This window comes from Budorcas taxicolor, chromosome 5 (assembly GCF_023091745.1).
Source record: "Budorcas taxicolor isolate Tak-1 chromosome 5, Takin1.1, whole genome shotgun sequence".
Classification (NCBI taxonomy): domain Eukaryota; kingdom Metazoa; phylum Chordata; class Mammalia; order Artiodactyla; family Bovidae; genus Budorcas; species Budorcas taxicolor.
This window is the reverse complement of record NC_068914.1, coordinates 163,669,475-163,691,973: the sequence shown is the minus strand read 5'-3', so window position 1 is coordinate 163,691,973 and position 22,499 is coordinate 163,669,475. Positions and strand designations below refer to the sequence as shown.

The window sequence follows — 22,499 nt, the reverse complement described above, 5'->3', positions numbered from 1 at the left end:
TCTTCCTCTTCACACACTTCGCCAACTGGCACAAAAAGCCCCTGGGCTCAAAGTGGGGTCACCCCTGCGGGACAGTCTGCCCTGCAGAGCTCCCTTAGGGAGAGGCAGGCTGACGCTGGTCCCCAGCAGACAGAGAGCTGCCCCAAGAATTCACCCAACCAAGATTTGCCGTCTTCTCAGGCTTTGCTTCTGTGAGGACTGATGCAAAATGGTTACGCGAGCCCAATACTCATGGTGAATTTTATGGTATTCGAATATCTCAACGAAGCAGTTCTTTTCTAAACACATTATTCATTTATAATAAAGGTTTTTTGTTGTTGTTCTTGTTTTTAAAAGCCCATCTCAGCAGGGTGACGCTGAATTCAGTTTACATTTCTTAAGTTGAAACTGTAAGCATCAATAATTTAAAGGGTAAAAACGTTTGTTCTTGATTCCCAAACAAACACCCATTCTTTTAAACCCTAAATTCCACTGAAATGATCTGTGACGTTAAGAGCCCCTGCTCGACAGTCGCAGCTGTCTCTCCGTTAACGCGGCTGTTGGTCCACCCATTCTTCTGTGACTTTTTGCTTAAAAAAAATCCACCCCCACAAAGCAGGCGATCGACTCAGTGTTTATGTAATTCAATCTTTATTGTAAAAAAAATTTTTTAATGGAAATGATGTACAAGATGATCATAAAAGCATTCTAGTGAGCGACAAGTCCTGGAGATAAATGGAAAAGGCGGCAGGACGGCTCTCAGCAGCCCTCGCCACCCAAGGAGGCTCCACATCAGTCCTCAGAAAAATGGCGACAAGCCTATGTTGAAACATGGGTTTAAAAGAAGCTCCCTAAAGCCCCTCGCCTGCCCCGCACGCCCTGCGTGTGGCTGCATTGGCCCCTGGTGCTCACAGCAGCGATGCCTGCGGGCCAGTCTGCGGCCAAGCCAGCCACCTGCTGTCACTTGATGCTAACAGCAAACCTGGGCCTGTGACCTCGGCCTCGCTGTTCATCACAGTGCTGGCCGCACCCAGGAGAGCTCTAGAAAAACTTACAGAACAGCTCTCTGCTCAAAATCATTCTTAAGATGACCGGCTTAGTTGGGAGCCTAAAGAGGAGAAAAGTCAGGAATTAGAAATCCTCCTCTTGGTGGAAATGCAATGAAGAGGCCCTGACATCAGCTCTTGGGCAGCGGGCGGGGGAAGACCCCTAAATATCCTTGATGAGACACACAGAGAATATTCCGATTCTCTTTACTGTCCCATGCCCTGGAGGGTCCGTCCCTCCTTGGGCTTCAGGGTCTGCTATGGGCCTTACGCCTGTTAGTGGCAAGTACTGAAGGGTCAGCTTTCCCGGGCCACGGAAGTCAGGGTTGGGGCTGCAAATGGGACAGCTGGGTTTGTAGGTGGTGCAGCAGGGAAGGCCTGGGAGAGTGCCTCCCCGGAGAGCTGAAGCACTGCCAGGGGAGGTGGGCCGTGGAGAAGGCCCCTGTGGTCACGAGGGAGTCGGGCTCTGGTGGCGGCCCGGCTGCTCTTTGTCCGGCATCTCCTCCTCCTCCTCCCGCTTCAAGTCGATGTTCTGTGAACAAGCAGCAGGTGAGGTCTGGCCTTGCGTGTGCCCAGGTGAGGCTCTGACACCTCCGGGGCCATGCCCGCGAGAATGTGCTGCTTGCCAAGCCGGGTCTGCGGGGCTAGCTCTGCAACCCTACAGGGAGAAGCTGTTCTCTTGAAGCCACCTGACATTTGTGCCGGACCTACCTCCAGCTCCTGCAAAACCTCGTCCATGAAGTCCCGGGAGTTCTGTTTGTAAGACACGGCTAGTCGAATTGCATCACTGAAGAGCTGGGGTGGTGGGAGGGGAAATGGGGCTGTGGGCGCCACTGGCCGGGGCTCTGCCCGCCCTGCGCCCACTGGCCCAACGTCATCAGGCGTCCACACAATACTCCACCCTGAAGCCAGCACCTTTTCCCCGTCCCCTGACCCCACGCTGGTCAATACGCCTTTTCTTCACCAACCTCCCCTTCTGTCGACACTCACGACGACCCCTTCCTGTCGCTTCCAGGGCCCCCAGCAATGCCATCCTCGCCTACAGCCCTGAAGCCAGCCCTTCTCCCCAGCACATCCCCGGAAACGCCAGGCCTCCCACCTCCGCACACTGTCCCTGCAGCCTCCCATTACCTTCACAACGTTGGTGCCGTCAGCAGCCGAGACGAAGTACAGGGGCAAGGAGAACTTCTTGGCAAAACTGAAACTTTTTTGGGTCACCTTCCTGTCTGCTGTAGAGAGAAGATAGGACATTGGCCTGTCTACCAAGGGAAAAGGAGTTTGGAAGGGTAGGTCACTGGAGGTCCCCATTCCAGGAAGTGGGACAAGCAGGGACAGTCAGCAGACACGCCATATAAAGAGCTCATTCAACTGGGATCTGTGTCTCAAGGAGGCAGGTTGGCTCACGTGGATATTACTGGAAGGGGAGTGATGGCAGGCCGCCAAGGGATCTATTTTGGGAGGAACAGATCTACTGGTGGTTTGAGGGCCCAGGAAAGGAGGACGAAACGTGTGATGGTGGACTCCCCCATGAATTGCTGGCACCCAGGTGTAGGGGTGGCCTCACCATCGATTTTATTGGCCACCACAATGCATGGGATCTCCGGCCTGAACTCCCGCAGCTCTGTATACCAGGTGCTGAGATTCCTGTACGTGATTTTCCTCTGCACATCAAACACCTGAACCAGCAGAGGAAGGAAGTCAGCCCAGGTGCATCGGTGTCTCTGCACATCCCCCCAGCTGACACACACACAAGCCAGCAAACACAGGCTTGGGAACTCAGACCACAGACCATTCTGAATGTGGCCGCTCTAACCACAAGCGTTACCCACACTTCTCAGAGAATCCCTCCAGAACCTTCAGCTTGTCGCCTAATTTACCTATTTCAACCAAAGAGTATCATTTTACTTATTGTACCATTGATAAGTCTGTGAACATCGAAAGTTTGTTGTTTTTTTCTTAGTCTAATCACTGCCTATCCATTTTTTAAAAGCTCTTTTATGATAATCTTAAATGTTTGTAGAATACCCTTTCAGTTGTTTTACCTTTAATTATAAACTTTTAATTTTATATTTTAAACTTTTATAAAGTTTTATTATTTTACAGCTAATCATTTTATGAACTGTTTATAATTTATACTGTTTACCTATTTAAAAATATCAGCAAGAAGCATGAACACTGACTAGCTCTAAGGGCGAGGAGGCCAGAAGTCCTAAGATGCTTCAAGTGGCCGCTACAAGGATCCTGCCGGCTCCTCAGAGGAACTCCCCAAAAGGTCAGCTGCCTGCCGCCAAGCCATCTCTCAGAACAGACTAGCAGGTCCAAACTGCCCCAGCACAACCACGGGTTGAGAAGGACAGCCCTGTACCCTGCTGGAGTGGCAAGTCTTACTTCCAGCTGACACAGCCCTTCGCGGGAGCAGCCACGCCTGGGGCCGGGCGCCCCCTGCACGGCGGCGGGCTCCAGACAGCAGCTGGCCGCCTGAGGCAGCAGCAGCCCTGCTGAGAGGCTCCTGTGTGGTACCCCCAGGCCCAACTTCAACAAAGATCATGTTTTCTTGGATTCCCAAAAAAGACGCCTTCTACAATACGCTTGTAGTGAAACCCTGGGATCCGCCTCACTCCTGCCATGAGCACCCTCAGACCTTTTGCCCAGGTCTGGTTTCCTGAGCTTCCTTTCCTTGTTTTGAGCTGAGGAGGCGCTGGTTACGCCGAGCAGCACAGCCTTCGCTGCTTCAGAGCGGCGGGCAGAACCCCACCTCCCTCTGGGGCGATCAGGTCCCACGTGGCCAAGGCCCCTCCAGCAGGCTGGGGCTGTGAGAGGCACGGGCAGACACAGGCAGGCAGGCAGGCCGGAAGCGGGCCCCAGGGGCTGAGAGACGCGTGTCTCGGGCAAGAGCCCACGCCTGCCGGCCCCGGCCGGCCCCGTCTGCCCCACCCTCGCCTGCTCCTTCCGTTCTGTCCCTGCACAGGGCGTCGCTGTTTAGTCAGCAAATCATGTCTGACTCCTCGGCCACCCCATGGACTGTAGCCCGGCAGGAACCTGATGACGCCCTGAACCTGCTCCTCCTGGTGGAAGGGTCGCTCCACACACCCCCTTCGCCCTCACCGCAGACGAGACGCTGGCCCAGGCAGGCTCTCACCCAGAGCCTCTGCGGTCCGAAGCCCGCCCTGACCCTTCCCCCGGCACCCAGCCCTGGGGAGGGGGGCTCAGGCCGTCCCCGCTTCCCCTCAGGCCAGGCCTGCCCGAGCCCCGCCTCCCAGCAGGCCGCCTACCAGGATGCAGGCGTGGGCCTTGTGGTAGTAGGAGGCGTGCATGCTCTGGAACCGCTCCTGGCCTGCCGTGTCCCAGAAGTCTGCAACAGGAGCACAGCGCTGACTGCCCGCGGGGCGGGGGCGCGCAGAGCCCGGGCGCGGCCTCCGCAGCGGCGGGGAGGGCAGGCCAGCGCTCCGCTCAGGGCGTGCGGGCGGGGCGGCCGAGGGAGACGCGGGCAGGAGGCAGGAGGACGCAGACAGGAGACCCCACGAGGGGCGGGCTCGGCGCCCGCCCTCCCCCGCCCAGTAAGACCAGGGCCCTCCACGGCGAAACTAGGCCCAGTTCCCAGGAGCGCCCACCCCAGAGGCGGGCGCGTGGCCCGGCCAAGGGGGAGGCTGTAGCCCCGCCGGAAGGCAGACCCCCGTGGAAGGCGACACTCGGCAACACCTGTCATCCTCCTGACTGAAGAGCACCGGCGCAGAGCCCCGTGGGCTGCTTTCCGCCTCCCCTCGCGCCGAGCGCCCCTCCTCTGAGCCTGGGGCCTCCGCCTCCCGCCCTCCCTCCTGGGAGCCGCTGCGGCTCAGCGTTGCGCTCTCACCCACAAGGACGGTCTTGCCGTCCACCGTGGCCGTGTGCTTGTACAGGGTCAGGGCGTATGTGGACAGCTGCTGGGGCTGACTGCGTTTAGGTTAAGGAAGACAATAAAAGGAGACATAAGAAAGGTGCTGGGGGCGGTTGCTGGCGTGACGGAATGGAGGCTCCCTCTCCTTTTTTAGAAAGTTATTCAGATTTTAAACTGAATGAGTGTTGCAGACAGAGGGCCAACCTGAACCTCACACACCACGGGCACAATCCTCATGAAAAGTGAGGGGCAGGGGAGGCTGGGGTTGTGTCCTGGCCACCTGAGAACAAGGGAGTGCACGGAATGGGCTCTTACAGAGCAGCTGTCCGAAGCGGCATCCGTAGTTGCAAATGCCACTGTGGATGCCCCAGCTCTTTATGGATGGGGCTCTTGCAGGCAGAGAGCAAACCCAGCCATAAGAAGCAACGTAACAGTTCCAGGGAAAACCAGCCTCCTCCTCAGGCCAGGCAGCTAACTGACAAGCCGCTTATGAACTGCTGTTTGTGTATGAAGCCCTATCAAAAAGCATGGGGAATGCGAGGTTCTCAAGTTGCAAGAAGCTGTGTGGTTTAACTGTCAGAGTTGGGACAACACAGGTGGGTGAGTGCATAGAACTGAGGAGAAGGTGAAGTGAGATATACTCAGACTCTGCCCTGGGAGGCTGAGGCCCAGGGCTCTTCTTACCCATAGTTCTCAGTGGACTCACTTGGGAAGATTTTTACAAATCATCTCAGTTGTCTCATTCCAAACTTGCATAATAACGACAGTTCAGGAAAGGAGGGTGGGCTGGCAGATCCTTCTTCAGAAAGTTGATTCACACCAGAGAATTTTTAAATTGTAGAGAGCTCAAGCTCTGAGGTCAGAGATGTTAAGTGACTTAGCCACTGCCAGAGCTACTGAGGAGGAGGTGGGGTGTCAGTCCAGGCATCGGACGAGGTACGGTTAGCCATTCCACTGCCTTCCTAATATAAAGCAAACCCAGATGTGAGTAAACTTCAGAATAGACTGCAGCACGCCATGTAGGTCAGCTGGTGAGAGACCAGCATGAATGAACCTTCTGCACTTGCTCACCTGTCCCTCCCTGGACCCCTAGAACAAAGCAGGGGCAGGGGCGCAGGGGGGCTGAGTTGGCATGGGACCGGAAAGGGCCACAAGGAGCATTTCAAACTTGAAGGATACAATCCATCCATGAGGAACCTCTCCATGAGTCTGTAGGGAGAACGTGCAAGGTGGTCAGCCGCATCCCTTGGCGCTCCTGCCTCCTCCTCACGCTGCTGCACCACCCAGGGGCGGGACGCTTGGAAGCCAGCTGTGGCTCCCCCCAGTTCCTTCCTCGACAAGCTCCCTGTCAAGGACAATGCCCAGGGACCACCCATCCACCCTCTTCCTGACTCGGGCTCAGTTCTTGACACCCTTTGGCTGTAACACTGACCAGCACCCACAGGTGCTTTTCCTGTGAGCAGGGACCCCAGTTTACTCCTTTTAGGGAATAAACAAACTGTGGTACATCTACAACAGGGACTACCACTTGGCAATAAAAAGGAGCAAATTACTGATCTACCCAACAATTTAAACGAATCATAAGGGTATTACGCCGAGTGAAAAAGGCCACATGTCATATAACTCCTTTTATACAATGTTGCCAAGATGACGTCACTACAGAGATGGCGTATGTTAGCGGAGGCAGGGCGGGGCTGGTAGAGGGTGAAGTGGGGTGGGCGCGGTGCAAACGCGCAGCAGGACCGCGGCCTCCACTGTGCTGGGATAGCTGGGTATCTCGACTCCAGTGATGCTACACAGATCTACACGTGATGAAATGACACAGAATTATACACAGGCATCGGGCGAGAGCTGATTTCCTGCACTTGGCCTTGTACTCTGGTTATGTAAGAGCTAACCAATGGGGACGGCAGGTGAGGGACACACAGGCCCTCTCTCGGGGACGGCGGGTGAGGGACACACAGGCCCTCTCTCGGGACGGCAGGTGAGGGACACAAAGGCCCTGTCCGGGGACGGCAGGTGAGGGACACACAGGCCCTGTCCGGGGACGGCGGGTGAGGGACACACAGGCCCTCTCTCGGGACGGCAGGTGAGGGACACACAGGCCCTCTCTGGGTTCTCTTTGCAACGTCCTGTGAATCTGTTCTTTCAGAATGAAAAGGTAAAGAAAAAACAAACAAAGAAACAAATCCCCTCACAGACTGGGAGAGACACGTGCAGTGCCAATCACTGATAGAGAATCGGTACACAGCAATCATGAACAGCTCTGATGCGTAAGAGGACACACTTACACCTGGCTCTAAGCCTATGAACAGGCAATTCAGATGAGCAGCTGACAGACACATGAAAAGGCGCCCGATCTTCTAATGATTTTATGCAAATTAAAGACAGTGAAGTCGCACACTCGTCCGTTAAGAGTAACAAACCTGGAAAAGTCACATGACAGCCACAAAGTTGGGGATTTCGTGAAGCAGCAGAAATTCCTATACTGTGCTGCAGGAGTGAGAATCTACCACACTACTTTGGAGAGAAAATGGGATAACTCAAAATTTGAGCTAATGCTAAAACTGGGCAGTTTCACCCCAGCTGTAATAGAATTTGTGCCCAAGATGATAGGCGTAAAATATTCACTGCAGTACTGTATCTAATATCATAAAAATGATAGTTTTTCATAACTCCTCTTCAACAGAACAGACAGATACAGTTTAGTACAAAAAAGTAAAAAAAAAAATTCCTGAGTGCCTGCCATACGCTGGATGCTAGGCTAGCACCAGGATACAACGCTGAACAAAACAGATGAAAATTCCTGTCTCTGTGAAACTTACATTCTAGTAGGGAGGACAGACAGACAATAAACACACTCTTAAAATATGTATGGCCATGTCTATGGTCAATGGATTTAGAACAAAAGCATTACTGCAATTCGGTGGGGCAAAGGATTGTTTTTGGAGAAGGAAATGGCAGCACACTCCAGCATTCCCGTCTGGGTAACTCCATGGACAGAGGACCCTGGTGAGCTACAGTCCCTGGAGCTGCAGAGTCGGGCGTGACTGGGCGCCTGAGCACACGCAAGCACAGAGGGCGCCTCAGCAGTAGATGCTGCGGGGGCAGCTGAACGCCTGTGCACGGAGACGTGAACCTTGAGGACACTACACAAAGTGGGGCGGCAGGAAGTTCAAGGGGTCACTCCCTCAACTGGAAACTGGAAACAACAGCCGGAACCAACCATCTCAGAGCTCTGGAACCCGACTGGACTCAATAGCCAGGAGCGCGCTAGATGCAAGGCGAGGGCTGGCCTCGTGCAGAAGAACGGCACGCACAGACCAGCAGCAGCTGCGCACAGCACAGGCCCGCCCAGGCGTGCAGTGCCCAGTGCGCCACGCGTCCGGCTGGCAGTGGGGGCTCTGTCCTCAGAAAGCCTGCCGCGCGTGCTGTCTTAAGCTGGCAGATCCCCAAGGAGCCAGACCTGAGCTCTCTCAGGCTTCAGAGGCTTCCCCTGCAAGTACTGGAAATTTAACAGCATAGGACTATCCCGTTTTTTCTTTTCAATTTTGGAGCCAAATATTTAAGGAAATTTTTATCAGGTCACTGTCTGAGCACAGATAATGGAATAGAAATATCAATGACCACACACAAGAAGGAATAAACACTTTGTAAAAAGTATGGAAAAGCTACAAGCAGACACTTGAACCCTAAACAAGCAGAAACCAGCCATACCCAAGGAATGCGAATATCTGAGTTCCAAAGTCGCCACTGGAGAAGGGAATGGCAACCCACTCCAGTATTCTTGCCTGGAGAACCGCACAGACAGAAGAGCCTGGAGGGCTACAGTCCATGGGGCTGCAAAGAGTTGGACACGACTGAGTGACTGACACACACACAGTCACCACGGTAAAATACTCAGAATGCCTAATTCTAAACCGGAAGATCACAGAGCGTACAAACAGGAAGGCATGGCCTATGCCCATGGTAAAGAAGATTTGACAGAAATAACACCTGAAGAGTCCAGATACTCGACTAGTCAAAGCTGTTAGAGCAATCATCTTAAATATGCTCGAAAAGCTAAGGGAAGCCATGAACAAAGAGCTGAAGGAAACTGGAAAGCAACACATGAACAGAATGAGAGTATCAATAAAGAGACAGGAAATACGAAAAGAAACCGATATCCTGGAACTGAAGGGTACAATAATTTAGGTGAAAAACTCACTAGCGGGTTTCAGCAGCACTTGAGAAGGCAAAAAACAGTTCATCTTCAGCAAACTTGAAGGAAAGGCAACGAAAATCATCGAGTGTGAGAAGCAGAAAGAAAGCAAGTGAAGATGATCAGTGCCTAAGGATCGCGAGGCATCATGAGTCACCCTGACAGGCGTCACAGACAGAGGACAGGAGGGGGCCTGACAGGCACCACAGAGGACAGGAAGGGGTCCTGACAGGCGTCACAGAGGACAGGAGGGGGTCCTGACAGGCATCACAGAGGACAGGAGGGGGTCCTGACAGGCGTCACAGACAGAGGAGGCGGCGGTCCTGAGAGGCATCACAGAGGACAGGAGGGGGCCTGACAGGCGTCACAGACAGAGGACAGGAGGGGGCCTGACAGGCGTCACAGATAGAGGACAGGAGGGGGTCCTGACAGGCATCACAGAGGACAGGAGGGGTCCTGACAGGCGTCAAAGATAAGAGGACAGGAGGGGGTCCTGACAGGCGCCACAGATAGAGGACAGGAGGGGTCCTGACAGGGATCACAGACAGAGGACAGGAGGCGGTCCTGACAGGCATCACAGAGGACAGGAGGGGTCCTGAGAGGCGTCACAGATAAGAGGACAGGAGGGGTCCTGAGAGGCGTCACAGATAAGAGGACAGGAGGGGTCCTGACAGGCGCCACAGATAGAGGACAGGAGGGGTCCTGACAGGCATCACACACAGAGGAGAGGAGGGGTCCTGACAGGCATCACAGACAGAGGACAGGAGGCGGTCCTGAGAGGCATCACAGAGGACAGGAGGGGTCCTGAGAGGCGTCACAGATAAGAGGACAGGAGGGGTCCTGACAGGCATCACACACAGAGGACAGGAGGGGTCCTGACAGGCATCATAGACAGAGGACAGGAGGGGGTCCTGACAGGCATCACAGAGGACAGGAGGGGTCCTGACAGGCCTCACAGACAGAGGACAGGAGGGGGTCCTGACAGGCGTCACACACAGAGGACAGGAGGGGTCCTGACAGGCTCACAGACAGAGGACAGGAGGGGTCCTGACAGGCACCACAGAGGACAGGAGGGGTCCTGACAGGCTCACAGACAGAGGACAGGAGGGGTCCTGACAGGCTCACAGACAGAGGACAGGAGGGGGTCCTGACAGGGGTCACACACAGAGGACAGGAGGGGTCCTGGCAGGCGTCACAGACAGAGGACAGGAGGCGGTCCTGAGAGGCTCACAGACAGAGGACAGGAGGGGTCCTGACAGGCTCACAGACAGAGGACAGGAGGGGTCCTGACAGGCTCACAGACAGAGGACAGGAGGGGTCCTGACAGGCTCACAGACAGAGGACAGGAGGGGTCCTGACAGGCTCACAGACAGAGGACAGGAGGGGTCCTGACAGGCTCACAGACAGAGGACAGGAGGGGTCCTGACAGGCGTCACAGACAGAGGACAGGAGGGGCCCTGACAGGCACCACAGAGGACAGGAGGGGTCCTGACAGGCTCACAGACAGAGGACAGGAGGGGGCAGAGAAGGTATCTGAAGTAATAACGGCTAAACCTTCCTGAACCTGATGCAAGACATGGATATGCACACCTAGGGAGTGGAACACACTCCAGGCAGGATAAACTCACGCTGCTCCACATTTCACGCAAACTGTAGGAACTGAAAGACAAGATCGTCAATAAAATAAATTTCTCATCAGATGCCACTGAGACCAGAAGGCAGTGGAAACATAACTGAAGTCCTGAGGGGGGAAAAAACTGTCAACAAAGAATTCTATGCACAGCAAACTATCCTTCCAGAATGAGAGCAAAATCGGGACAACTCCCAGATAAATATAAGCTGACGTGGCTCATAAGCAGTAAATCTGTCCTAGAAGAGACAGTACAATGAGTTCTCCAGGTTGAAATGAAAGGGCTAAACAGTAATTTGAAGCCCTATAAAGAAATAAAGGTCTTCAGTAAAGGTAGCTACATAGCAAATATAAAAACAGGACTCTCATACTTTCGGTTTATAACTCTTTTTTTCTCCTATATGATTTAGAAGACAAATACATAAAATTATAGTGATAAATCTATGTTAATGAACAATTAATGTATAAAGATGTCATATGCGACAAAACAATATAAAGGGAAGGGACAAAGTGTTTGCAAACTATTACAATTAAATTGATATTCAAATACAGTTATAAATTTTAGATATTCATTATAATCTCCAAGGTAACTGTTAACAAAAAACTTTAAGAATCACACATGAAAGAAAGGGACTTAGAACAGTCCCCACCAAAAACCAACGTGGAAAAGTGTCATGGAGCGACCGAGAGGTAAAGCAGAAGACAGGTAAAGCAAATAGGTGGATGGCAGAAGTAACTCTTCTTCATCAGTAGTAGCTTTAATTACTGTTGTTGTAAATGGGAATAGATAAAACTCTCCAATTAAAAGTGAGAGACTGGCAGAGTGTATTTTGAAAATGTGTACCAAGTATGTGCTAACTGGAAGACACTTGCTTTAGATACAAGGTCAAAAAGAGGCTGGAAAAAAAAGGATGATAAAAGATATTCCCTGCAAACAGTACTCAAGAGAGAACTAGGATGGCTATACTCCAGCCAGACAAAGCACACTTTTAAGTGACAAATGTTACAAGGATGAAGGACGTTATATAGCGACGAAAAATTCAATCTGTCAAGAAAACAGAAAAGTTATAAACATATAGGTAAAGAACAACAGAACTGTTCCAAAACAGATGAAGTCAACACTGACACAACTAAGGGAAGACATAAACAGCTGCACAATAATACATTAAGGTTCCAACGCCCCACTGTCAGTGATGAACAGGGCAGTGAAGCAGAGGCCTTGAACTACACTGTAAACCAAGCAGACCTGCACACACAGAATACTCGACCTAGCAGCAGTGGAACACAGATTCTTCTCAAGTGAACTCAGCTTAGGCTACAAAAATGTCAATGGAAAGACTGAGATTACACAAACTATCTTTACAAATAAAATGGAACACAACTAGAAAAACAGAAGGAAAACCAGACAATTCACAAAAGAGTGCAAATTAAATCAGCAACATAACTGTACATTTCAAGGTCATAGAGATGAAAGACCAAACTAGGCTCAGAGCTAGCAGAAGGAAAGGGGTAACAGAGACCAGAGCGGAGAGTCGCAGAGTACTGGCCAGACAGGCAGCAGAGGGCGTCAGGGCAACTGGAAATTAGCTCTTTGAAGAGATCAACATCAACAAACCTTTAGGCAGACTAAGAAAAGAGAGAGGACACAAGTGATCAAAATCAGCACCGAAAGCTGGGAGAGTAACATCAGTCTCACAGAAACAAAAAGATTGCAGGTGAACACCACGAACTACTGCATACCGATAAGCTGGATAACCTGGAGGAAGTGCACACATTCCGAGAACCACATGAACTTCCAGGTTCAAAATGAAATAGAAAATCTGAGTAGACCTACACCAAGTAAGGAGATTACGTCAGCACTCAAACACTCCCCGTAACTAAAGGTCCAGGACTGAATTACCTCCCTAGTAAATTCTACCCACTGTTTCATGAACAAACACCAGTTCTTCTCAAACTTTTCCCCAAAACTGAGGAGGGAACACTTTATAATTCTTTCTATGAGGCCAGTGGTACCCTGATTCCAAGACTAGATGACACTATTAGAAAAGAAAACTACAGGCCAATATTCCTCGTGACTTTAGTTGTAAAAATCCCCCCAAAATCCACCAGCAGACTTCCCTGGTGGTCCAAAGGTTCAGAATCCACCTGCCACGCAGAGAACGCAGGCTTGATCCCTGGTCCGGGAAGATTCCACGTGCTGTGGGACAACTAAGCCACGCACCACGGTGGGACTGCACTCTAGACCCCACGCTGCGCGACAAGACGAGCCACCGCGAGCAGAAGCCCGCACAGCTCAGCCAGAGAGCAGCCCCTGCTCGCTGCACCAGAGAAAGCCCACGCACAGCAACCAAGGCCCAGGACAGCGCAAAAAAAGCCACTAGCAGACCAAATCATATTAAAGGGATTATGCGTCATCACCAAGGGAGATCTATTCTCAGAATATAAAGGTGGTACAACGTAAGAAAATTAATCAAACATATATAAACAGGATGAAGGGAAAATTCCACATATGCATCTCAATAAATGCAAACGAAGCAACTGACAAAAACCAAACACCATCTCATGACGAAAACACTCTATCAACTAGAAAGAGAAGGCAATCACCTCTAGGATAAAAGGCCACATAAGAAAACCCCAATGCTGTAAAGAACAATATTGCATAGAAACATGGAACGTCAGGTCCATGAATCAAGGTAAACTGGAAATGGCCAAACAGGATATGGCAAGAGTGAACATCGACATTTTAGGAATCAGTGGATTAAAATGGACTGGAATGGGCGAATTTAATTCAGATGACCATTATATCTACTACTGTGGGCAAAATCCCTTAGAAGAAATGGCGTAGCCATCTTAGTCAACAAAAGAGTCCAAAATGCAGTACTCGGGTGCAATCTCAAAACCAACAAAAAGATCTCTGTTCGCTTCCAAGGCAAACCACTATCACAGTAATCCAAGTCTATGCCCCAACCAGTAATGCCAAAAAAGCTGAAGCTGAATGGCTCTGTGAAGGCCTACAAGTCCTTCTAGAACTAACACCAAAAAAAAGAAGTCCTTCTCATCATAGGGGACTGGAATGCCAAAGTAGGAAGTCAAGAGATACCTGGAGGAACAGGCAAGTTTGACCTTGGAGTACAAAATGAAGCAGGGCAAAGGCTAACAGAGTTTTGCCAAGAAAACACACTGCTCATCGCAAAAACCCTCTTCCAAAAACACAGAAGATGACTCTACACATGGACATCACCAGATGGTCAATATCGAAATCAGATTGATTACATTCTTTGCAGCCAAAAATGGAGAAGCTCTATACAGTAGCTGACTGTGGCTCAGATCATGAACTCCTTATTGTCAAATTCAGACTTAAATTGAAGAAAGTAGGGAAAACCACTAGACCATTCAGGTCTGACCTAAATCAAATCCCTTACAATTATACAGTGGAAGCGACAAATAGATTCAAGGGATTAGAGCTGATAGACAGAGGCCTGAAGAACTATGGCCGGAGGTCCATGACATCATACAGAAGGCACTGATCAAGACCATCCCCAAGAAAAAGAAATGCAAAAAGGCAAACGGTTGTCTGACGAAGCCTTTCAAATAGCTGAGAAAAGAAGAGAAACTACAGTCAAAGGAGAAAAGGATATGCCCATTTGAATAGAGAGTTCTAAAGAGCAGCAAGGAGAGACAAGAAAGCCTTCCTCAGTGATCGATACAAAGAAATAGAGGAAACCAAGGGAAAGACTAGAGATCTCTTCAAGAAAATCAGAGATACCACAGGGACATTTCATGCAAAGATGGGCACAATAAAGTACAGAACTGGTACGGACCTAACAGAAGATATTAAGAAGAGGTGGCAAGAATACACAGCAGAACTACACAAAAAAGATCTTCATGACCCAGATAACCACGATGGTGTGATCACTCACCTAGAGCCAGACGTCCTGGAATGTGAAGTCAAGTGGGCCTTAGGAAGCATCACTACGAACAAAGCTAGTGGAAGTGATGGAATCCAGTTGAGATATTTCAAATCCTAAAAGATGATGCTGTCAAAGTGCTTCACTCAATATGCCAGCAAATTTGGAAAACTCAGCAGTGGCCACAGGACTGGAAAAGGTCAGTTTTCATTCCAATCCCAAAGAGAGGCAATGCCAAAATGTTCACACTATCACACAGTTGCACTCATCTCACACACTAGCAAAGTAATGCTCAAAATTTTCCAAGCCAGGCTTCAGCAGTACGTGAACCGTGAACTTACAGATGTTCAAGTTGGATTTAGAAAAGGCAGAGGAACCAGAGATCAAATTGCCAATGTCCATTGGATCACTGAAAAAGCAAGAGAGTTCCAGAAAAACATCTATTTCTGCTTTATTGACTATGCCAAAGCCTCTGACTGTGTGGATCACAACAAACTGTGGAAAATTCTGAAAGAGATGGGAATACCAGACCACCTGACCTGTCTCCTGAGAAACCTGTATGCAGGTCAAGTAGCAACAGTTAGAACCAGACATGGAACAACAGACTGGTTCCAAATTGGGAAAGGAGTACGTCAAGGTTGTATACTGTCACCCTGATTATCTAACTTCTATGCAGAGTACGTCATGCGAAATGCTGAGCTGGATGAAGCCCAAGCTGGAATCAAGACTGCTTGAAGAAATATCAATAATCCCAGATCTGCAGATAACACACCCTTATGCCAGAAAGTGAAGAGGAACTAAAGAGCCTCTTGATGAAAATGAAAGAGGAAAGTGAAAATGTTGGCTTAGAGCTCAACATTCAGAAAACTAAGATCATGGCATCTGGTCCCATCACTTCACGGCAAATAGATGGGGAAACAATGGAAACAGTGAGACTTTATTTTCTTGGGCTCCCAAATCACTGCAGATGGTGACTGCAGCCGTGAAATTAAAAGATGCTTGCTCCTTGGAAGAAAAGCTATGACCAATCTAGACAGCATGTTAAAAACGAGAGAAACATTACTTTGCTGACAAAGGTCCATCTGGTCAAAGCTAGTTGGAACATAAAGAAGGCTGAACACCAAAGAATTGGTGCTTTTGAACTGTGTGTTGGAGAAGACTCTTGAGAGTCCCTTCGACTGCAAGGAGATCAAACCAGTCCATCCTAAAGGAAATCAGTCCTGAATATTCATTGGAAGGACGGATGCTGAAGCTGAAACTCCAATACTTTGGCCACCTGATGTAAAGAAGTAACTCAATGGAAAAGACCCTGATGCTGAGAAAGATTGAAGGCAGGAGGAGAAGGGAACGACAGAGGATGAGATGGTTGGATGGCACCACCGACTCAATGGCCATGAGTTTGAGCAGGCTCCGGGAGTTGGTGATGGACAAGGAAGCCTGGCGTGCTGCAGTCCCTGGGGTCGCAAAAAGTCGGACATGACTGAGTGATTGAACTGAACTGAAGTGATGAAAACCCCAGAGTCAGCACCACACTCAGTTGTGAAACAGTAAAAGCTTCACCTCAAAGTGAGAAATAAGAGGATGCTTGCTTTTGCCACGTCTATTGAACAGAGCACTGAGAGTTCCAGCCAGAGCCCTGTGATAAGAAAATTGTTAGTGTGAGTTCCATCCTAGGCATTTTACAGTGACAGCCCTGCTCCCACCTGAAGTCTGGGTGTTGAGATGAAGGCTTAAGTTGAGGACTCCTGCTACAAGCTCCTGTTTTGCTTTTCCCAAGGCATCTTTTAAAATAAACAGAGTTGAGGTTGAGAAAAGTTGAATTACCAGTGTGCCCACCAGCAAAGCCCCTAGGGAATTATTCACAGCTCCCTGATTCCAAGGATATGTTAATAACAGATGAAAGTGGAAGACAAGGTGGAGCTCCTGGGATATAAGACTAAACAAGGTATCTGGTCAGGGGCAGAAATGGATGTGTGCCCCACAGCCCCAGACACCGACCAACAGGCTCACCCCGTGGAGACAGGCTGCTGCACTGCAGAGCCGCGCTCAGAGTCTCGGGTGAGCCCCACTGCACAGACGCACTGGAGCTACGAGCGAGCCCATCTCTATGCTGATTACAGTCAGTCACCATTTCCATCCACTCTTCTCCGTGAGTTCTTTCAAGAAACTTTCCTCACCACCTTTCTTCAGCCTGCTGCTGGCTATGCTAGTCACACTTCTCACACTTTGCTCTCCCCGTTCCCACTGTCTGCACCTTGAAATCTCTCAGCCCCCACACTACATACAGGAAAACCCCAGCTCTCAGCTGAACTGCTCCAGCAGTCTCTGCCAGGACTCACGGGTAAAGCTCACCTCTCTCAGTTCTGACTCAGCCCTCTCCAGCCTCCTCCCCAGACACACACAGCTGCTGATGGGAGGCTCCCTTGTTCCCCCCTGCCTGGGCTCCCTCACCACACTCACAGAAGCCATGCTCCTCTGTGCCTCTGGAGGCACCGAGGCACAGGTTCTGCCTCTAAGAACCCAGATCTGTTCTGGGCCTGGCTTTGCTCCCCGAATCCTCCAACATACTTGGACTTGCCCACAGCGCTGTCTCCCAGGCAGATGATTTTCACATTGTCATCAGCATCATATTTCTCCTGGTCCAGCTCACAGGGTTTGGCTTTGTCCCTAGCCATCGGCTCCTGGCTGTAGAAAGGGCATCAGCTCAGGGGAGGGGGATCTTGTCACTGGAAAGATCAAGAAGAGGCTGTTGTTAAAGAGTTGAGAAGTCCCCTCAACCAAATCCCCTTCCTCTTCCTGGACAGGGGAGACAATGAGCTGATGAGAGAGCAGCCCCAGGAAACACTCTTCTATTCTATTCACTACCGCCCTGGCTAGCACTTGCTGAAGCGCGGCGCTGCGACCTTGTCCCCACAAGACCCCCTGCCTCATCTCTTCACTGCAGCTGTGCTCAGGGCCACAGCTCCCGCTCCCACCTGGAGAGACTGTTCTAACACCATGCGGAAGTTTTCTAAGCTTTATGTACAAGCATTTGCTCACTTGTAAAGCAGGAGCAAAAATCAATGCTTGCATCACATAATCTATCTGAGACATTGTGTGGGCCTGAATGATCATCGCAAATGACAGACCACACAGCCAGAGGCGTCTCTTCCGGATCCTCTACCTCATGCTTCTCACCTCCACCCCACTTTCCATCCTCCTGAAATCGGTAGCTGTTTCTCCCTTTCCCAAACCTGGCATTCCCAGGCCCTCTTCTCTAGGGTTGTTTCAACCTCTATCAGTTTCAAGGATCTCCTAAATGCTGACGATGCCAAATCTGCATCTCCACAGAGACCGTATGCCCCTCAGTGCCAGACTCAAGGATGCAGCTGCCTACCAGGTTTTGACTAGCAAACTACTGCACACAGGCAAAAATGACCTGTGAAACCTAAGCCCCGCCCACCCCAAACTCACTCTTCACATTCCTGTCTGTACATCACCAGACAACCAACGCCAGCACCGACGTGTGACATAAGCTCTAGCTCGATTCCACCATCCCCAGGTCATCACGCCCAAATATATTAATACCTTTACAAACATTACTGAGAATGTGCCACAGTCCACACTCTGAGCTCAACGATGCAACAAGGCAGAGCAGCGCCCACACTTGCTCAGCCTTAAATACGGGCAGATCTTGCACAAGACACGAAGTCAAACTCTACTGTGGCAAGAGCTACGACCGAGGTGCACACAAGGGTGGAAAATACCAACAGGACCCCTCAGGTAGGGGAGTCAGCCTTGTTCACCGAGGCACCCTCAACCTCAAGAGCAGGGACTGGGAAGTGGCAGATGCTTAATAAGCATAATAAGGGGCTGCCCCTTCCACCTCCACCCTGCAGCTGGAGCCAAACGCAGCCAAATCGATTGTCGAAGACCTTCAATGCTTGTCGATATTCTCGCGACCCACTGAATAAGCTCTCTTTCACTCAAGCAGTTTTCGAGCACCTCAACCTCTTGGCCAGAATGGGCTCCCTTCGCCTCCCTCCTCCCACCGTTGCCAGAACCACTGCCCCGTTCTTTCCCCCGAGCTGAGGGCCCGACGACGGCCTTGAAGGGGCGCTTCCCACAGGCGAGGCCGCCACTCGCGCGGTTTCATCTCGGCTGTTCCCGAGCGAGGACGAGACGAGCGGCGCCGCAGGTCTGTCGGCCCGTGGCCAGCCGCCCTCAGGGCCCCCAGCCGCCCTCGGAACCCGCCCGTCCCGGATTCCCTCCAGTGTCGGACCCTGACAGTCAGCCCAAGGCCCACCGGCCCTCACTCGGCGTCCAGCTCTGCCCGCGTCCCGGCAGCTGCTACGCAACCGCTCCAGGACTGCAGGAGGGCTGCCCGGCCGAAGGCCTGAAAGACCCCGGGAGGCTGGCTCGTGCGATGCCGGGCCGGAGTACCGCCGGTGAACGAGCATCCGGAGCAGGCCGGTCTGGGGTTTCCAACTGCCAGAGTCTGGGTGGGCTTCACCTGGGGACTGAGCCAGGATCCGGGCGGCTTTAGGTCTCGGGGAGTGACTGGAAAGCGGGAGTCCGGAGTCTAGGGAAGTGGGCCTGAGGCGCGGGCGGGGCCTGAGGCGGGGGCGGGGCCTGAGGCGGGGGCGGGGCCTGAGGCGCGGCGCGGGGCCTGAGGCGCGGCGCGGGGCCTGAGGCGGGGCGGGGCCTGAGGCGGGGCGGGGCCTGAGGCGCGGCGCGGGGCCTGAGGCGGGGCGGGGCCTGAGGCGCGGGCGGGGCCTGAGGCGCGGCGCGGGGCCTGAGGCGGGGGCGGGGCCTGAGGCGCGGCGCGGGGCCTGAGGCGCGGGGCGGGGCCTGAGGCGCGGGGCGGGGCTTGAGGCGCGGGGCGGGGCCTGAGGCGCGGCGCGGGGCCTGAGGCGCGGCGCGGGGCCTGAGGCGCGGGGCGGGGCCTGAGGCGCGGGGCGGGGCTTGAGGCGCGGGGCGGGGTCCAGGCGTTGGCCCCTGGTAGGCGCCTGACGTTAAGAACAGGGTCTCCTGCGTTGCAGGAGGACTTTTTACCAACTGAGTTATCAGGGAATCCCTGAACAACCCTAGAATCTCTATATCCATATGTATACATAGAGGACTGATTGTACAATGGATAATGCAAGCGACAATCTTATAAAACGGGCAAAATAAATGATACAGATCACTAGTTGTCATCCGGTCGAAATAAACCATCAAGTCCACAGGAGAGCCAACTGGAGAACCCAAATTCTGGACCAGGTAGTGAGAAAAACATGTATCATCTTTGTTTTCGAAAATATACTGTAGAGATTTGTTGATGCCTACTTCAGCATGTATCAGCCTATACATACTCATGTGCACTGGTCTAGCCTATTTCAAGTCCAATCATTCCAAGCATAACCCCCCAATGTGTTGCAATTCTATCTAGTCATTTGTCTCAATTTTATAGCAAAAGGACAGAAACCCGAGTGCATTCATACCGACCAAAGATGCTAGGACGGCTCAGTCTAATGGGCTGAAAGTACATATTTTGTCCAAATTTCACAAAATGTCATGCCAATGTCCATTATTTGTTTTCATATCTTATTCAAGATTCCATATCATATTTCGTTGCATTGAGTAGCATCAGCTGCATGCAACAAGTTCTGATAAATTCTTTTTTCATTTTTATTCTGTTACAAATATTTTCTAATTTTCCTTGTTGTGGCATCTTAGTTACACCCATCATTTACCAGTGCACATTTAATTTCCAAATACATGTGTTTAAAGTATCTTTGACATTGATTTCTCATTTTGGTGTATGTTTCTCATTTAACTGCTTTCTTCTCTGCGGCCACTCTCTGTGTTTTTTCAGTCTTTTAACTTCATTGAGACTTTCAATGGCTGAGTCAAAGATCTCTCTTGGTAAATGTCACCCTGCACTTGAAAATATGTGGGTTGTTTTCAAATATCTTTTGACATTAATTTCTAACAATTGCACAATGATAATCGAACAGACTTTGTATGATTTCAGTACCTTTAAACCATGAAATTTTTGCATCCAACTTTATGTCCCTGTACGTTCCGTGTCTCCTGGTTTATAGTCTTTGGGAACTTGAATAGAGTTTGTAGCCTGCTGTTGTATGCACGCATGCTAAGTTGCTTCAGTCGTGTCCAACTCTTTGCACCCCTATGGACTGTAGTCTGGCAGGCTCCTCTGTCCATGGGAGTCTCCAGGCAAGAATATTGGAGTGGGTTGCCATGCCCTCCTCCAAGGGATCTTCCTGACCCAGGGATCAAACTCCTGCATTGGTAGACGGATTCTTTACCACTGGCACCACCTGGGAAGCCTGAAAATTTCTCTGTCTGGTTGCATCAGGTCTTAGATACAACACACGGGATCTTTAGTTGCAGCAAGGACTTTTAATTGCAGCATGTGGGATCTAGTTCCCTGACCAAGGATTGAACCCAGGCACCTGCATTGAAAGCAAGGAGTCTTACCACGGGACCTATAAATCTTAATTATGTTGAATTGGTTCATAGCGCTTTTCAGGTCTGTTGTATCCTTCTATTTTCTGTCCATGCGTTCTGTTAAATTTTGAGAGTTTGGTATTGAAACTCCAACTAATTATCTACTTTAAAAAATAATTTTAATATACAGTGGAATTGTGTGTAACTTTGTTCTGTATTTTCCAAGTCTCCTGTAAATGTGTTACCATACTTTCATAATTTAAAACGTTTAAAAAATACATTTACCAAAAAAGAGCAATTGAAAAGTGGGCAGAAGAACTCAATAGACATTTCTCCAAGGACAAAACGCACATTAAAAAAAATGCCATCAGGCATGTAAAAAGATGTTCAACATCACTAATCATGAGGGAAATGCGAATCAAAACCAGAGTGAGAAATCACCTCGCAGAAATCAGAACGACCGTCATCAAAAAGAACACGAATGACAAACGTTGGTGAGAATGTGGAGAAAAGGGAGCTCTTGTGCCCGTAGGTGGGGATAAAAAGTTGGTGCAGCCACCGTGGGAGACAGAATAGATATAGAAACCAAACATGGACCGCACGGCCTGGTGCTTCCTCTTCTGCGAGCCTTCTCTGTTCAGCAGCACAGTCTATGCAAGTACATACATTCTTGGTTTTAACGTGAGAATTGTGGGGCTCATCTCAAATTACTGACTTGCCTTTACAGCTATACTTGTATTTATTTTATTTCCATATAAGGCACTTTAAAAATGGCCTTTCTAGTGGTATATTCTAGAAAATGTTGAAAGTGATTTTAACATGATACACTAAAATATTTTTTATTTTTAAAGATAATGTCTTTTTAATAATATCTCATGATGAATTTAACTTGACAGTTGAAGCATGATGTGGTAACTATGTTATACTGTTTAATTCACAGATTTAGGAAAATGTTTGATTCTAAAAATATAACTAAGCTGAAAATGAAATTAAATATAACCAGGTGAGATTGCATAGTTATGAGCAGTGAAATACTAGGAAACAGTAACTGAAAATATAAAATTATCTCTCACCAGTGGTCATTCATTATTTTGCTTTCAGAAGCCTAGAAGAAATTGTCTTCATGGTTTCACAACTAGCCTGGTAAATCTGGTAAATCTGGCATTTCTTAGCTTACTCAGTATAACCTTAAATTGCTGAAATAAGTGAATCTAAAGAGCCAAAGGTTTTTTCCTGTCTGAGACAGCCAAAGATGAACATACTGAGGATTTCCCCACAGAAGTCTACCTTGATAGACTGTCAGTGAAAGGGAAAGGGAAGTGAAATCGCTCACTTGTGTCCGACTCTTTGCGACCCCATGGACCGTAGCCTACTGGGCTCCTCCGTCGATGGGATTTTCTGGGCAAAGGTACTGGAGTGGGTTGCCGTT

General features: G+C 50.2%; 1 protein-coding gene across 2 annotated transcripts; it reads right to left on the bottom strand.

Moving 5' to 3' along the window:
• Positions 1–664: 664 nt before the first annotated feature.
• RABL2B (RAB, member of RAS oncogene family like 2B) lies at positions 665–19,050 on the bottom strand. 2 transcript variants are annotated; one of them, XM_052639826.1, is made up of 9 exons: positions 18,934–19,050; positions 17,207–17,364; positions 6,079–6,108; positions 4,876–4,955; positions 4,298–4,377; positions 2,590–2,701; positions 2,157–2,254; positions 1,737–1,820; positions 665–1,557 (listed from the first exon to the last, which is right to left on the bottom strand). In XM_052639826.1, the coding sequence occupies exons 2-9, from the start codon at positions 17,311–17,313 to the stop codon at positions 1,474–1,476; spliced, it is 675 nt and encodes a 224-aa protein (XP_052495786.1). In that variant the 5' UTR covers positions 17,314–17,364; positions 18,934–19,050; the 3' UTR covers positions 665–1,473. The 2 variants fall into 2 exon arrangements, with proteins under 2 accessions (XP_052495786.1, XP_052495787.1); XM_052639827.1 differs by having other exon boundaries at positions 2,157–2,251.
• Positions 19,051–22,499: the final 3,449 nt, after the last annotated feature.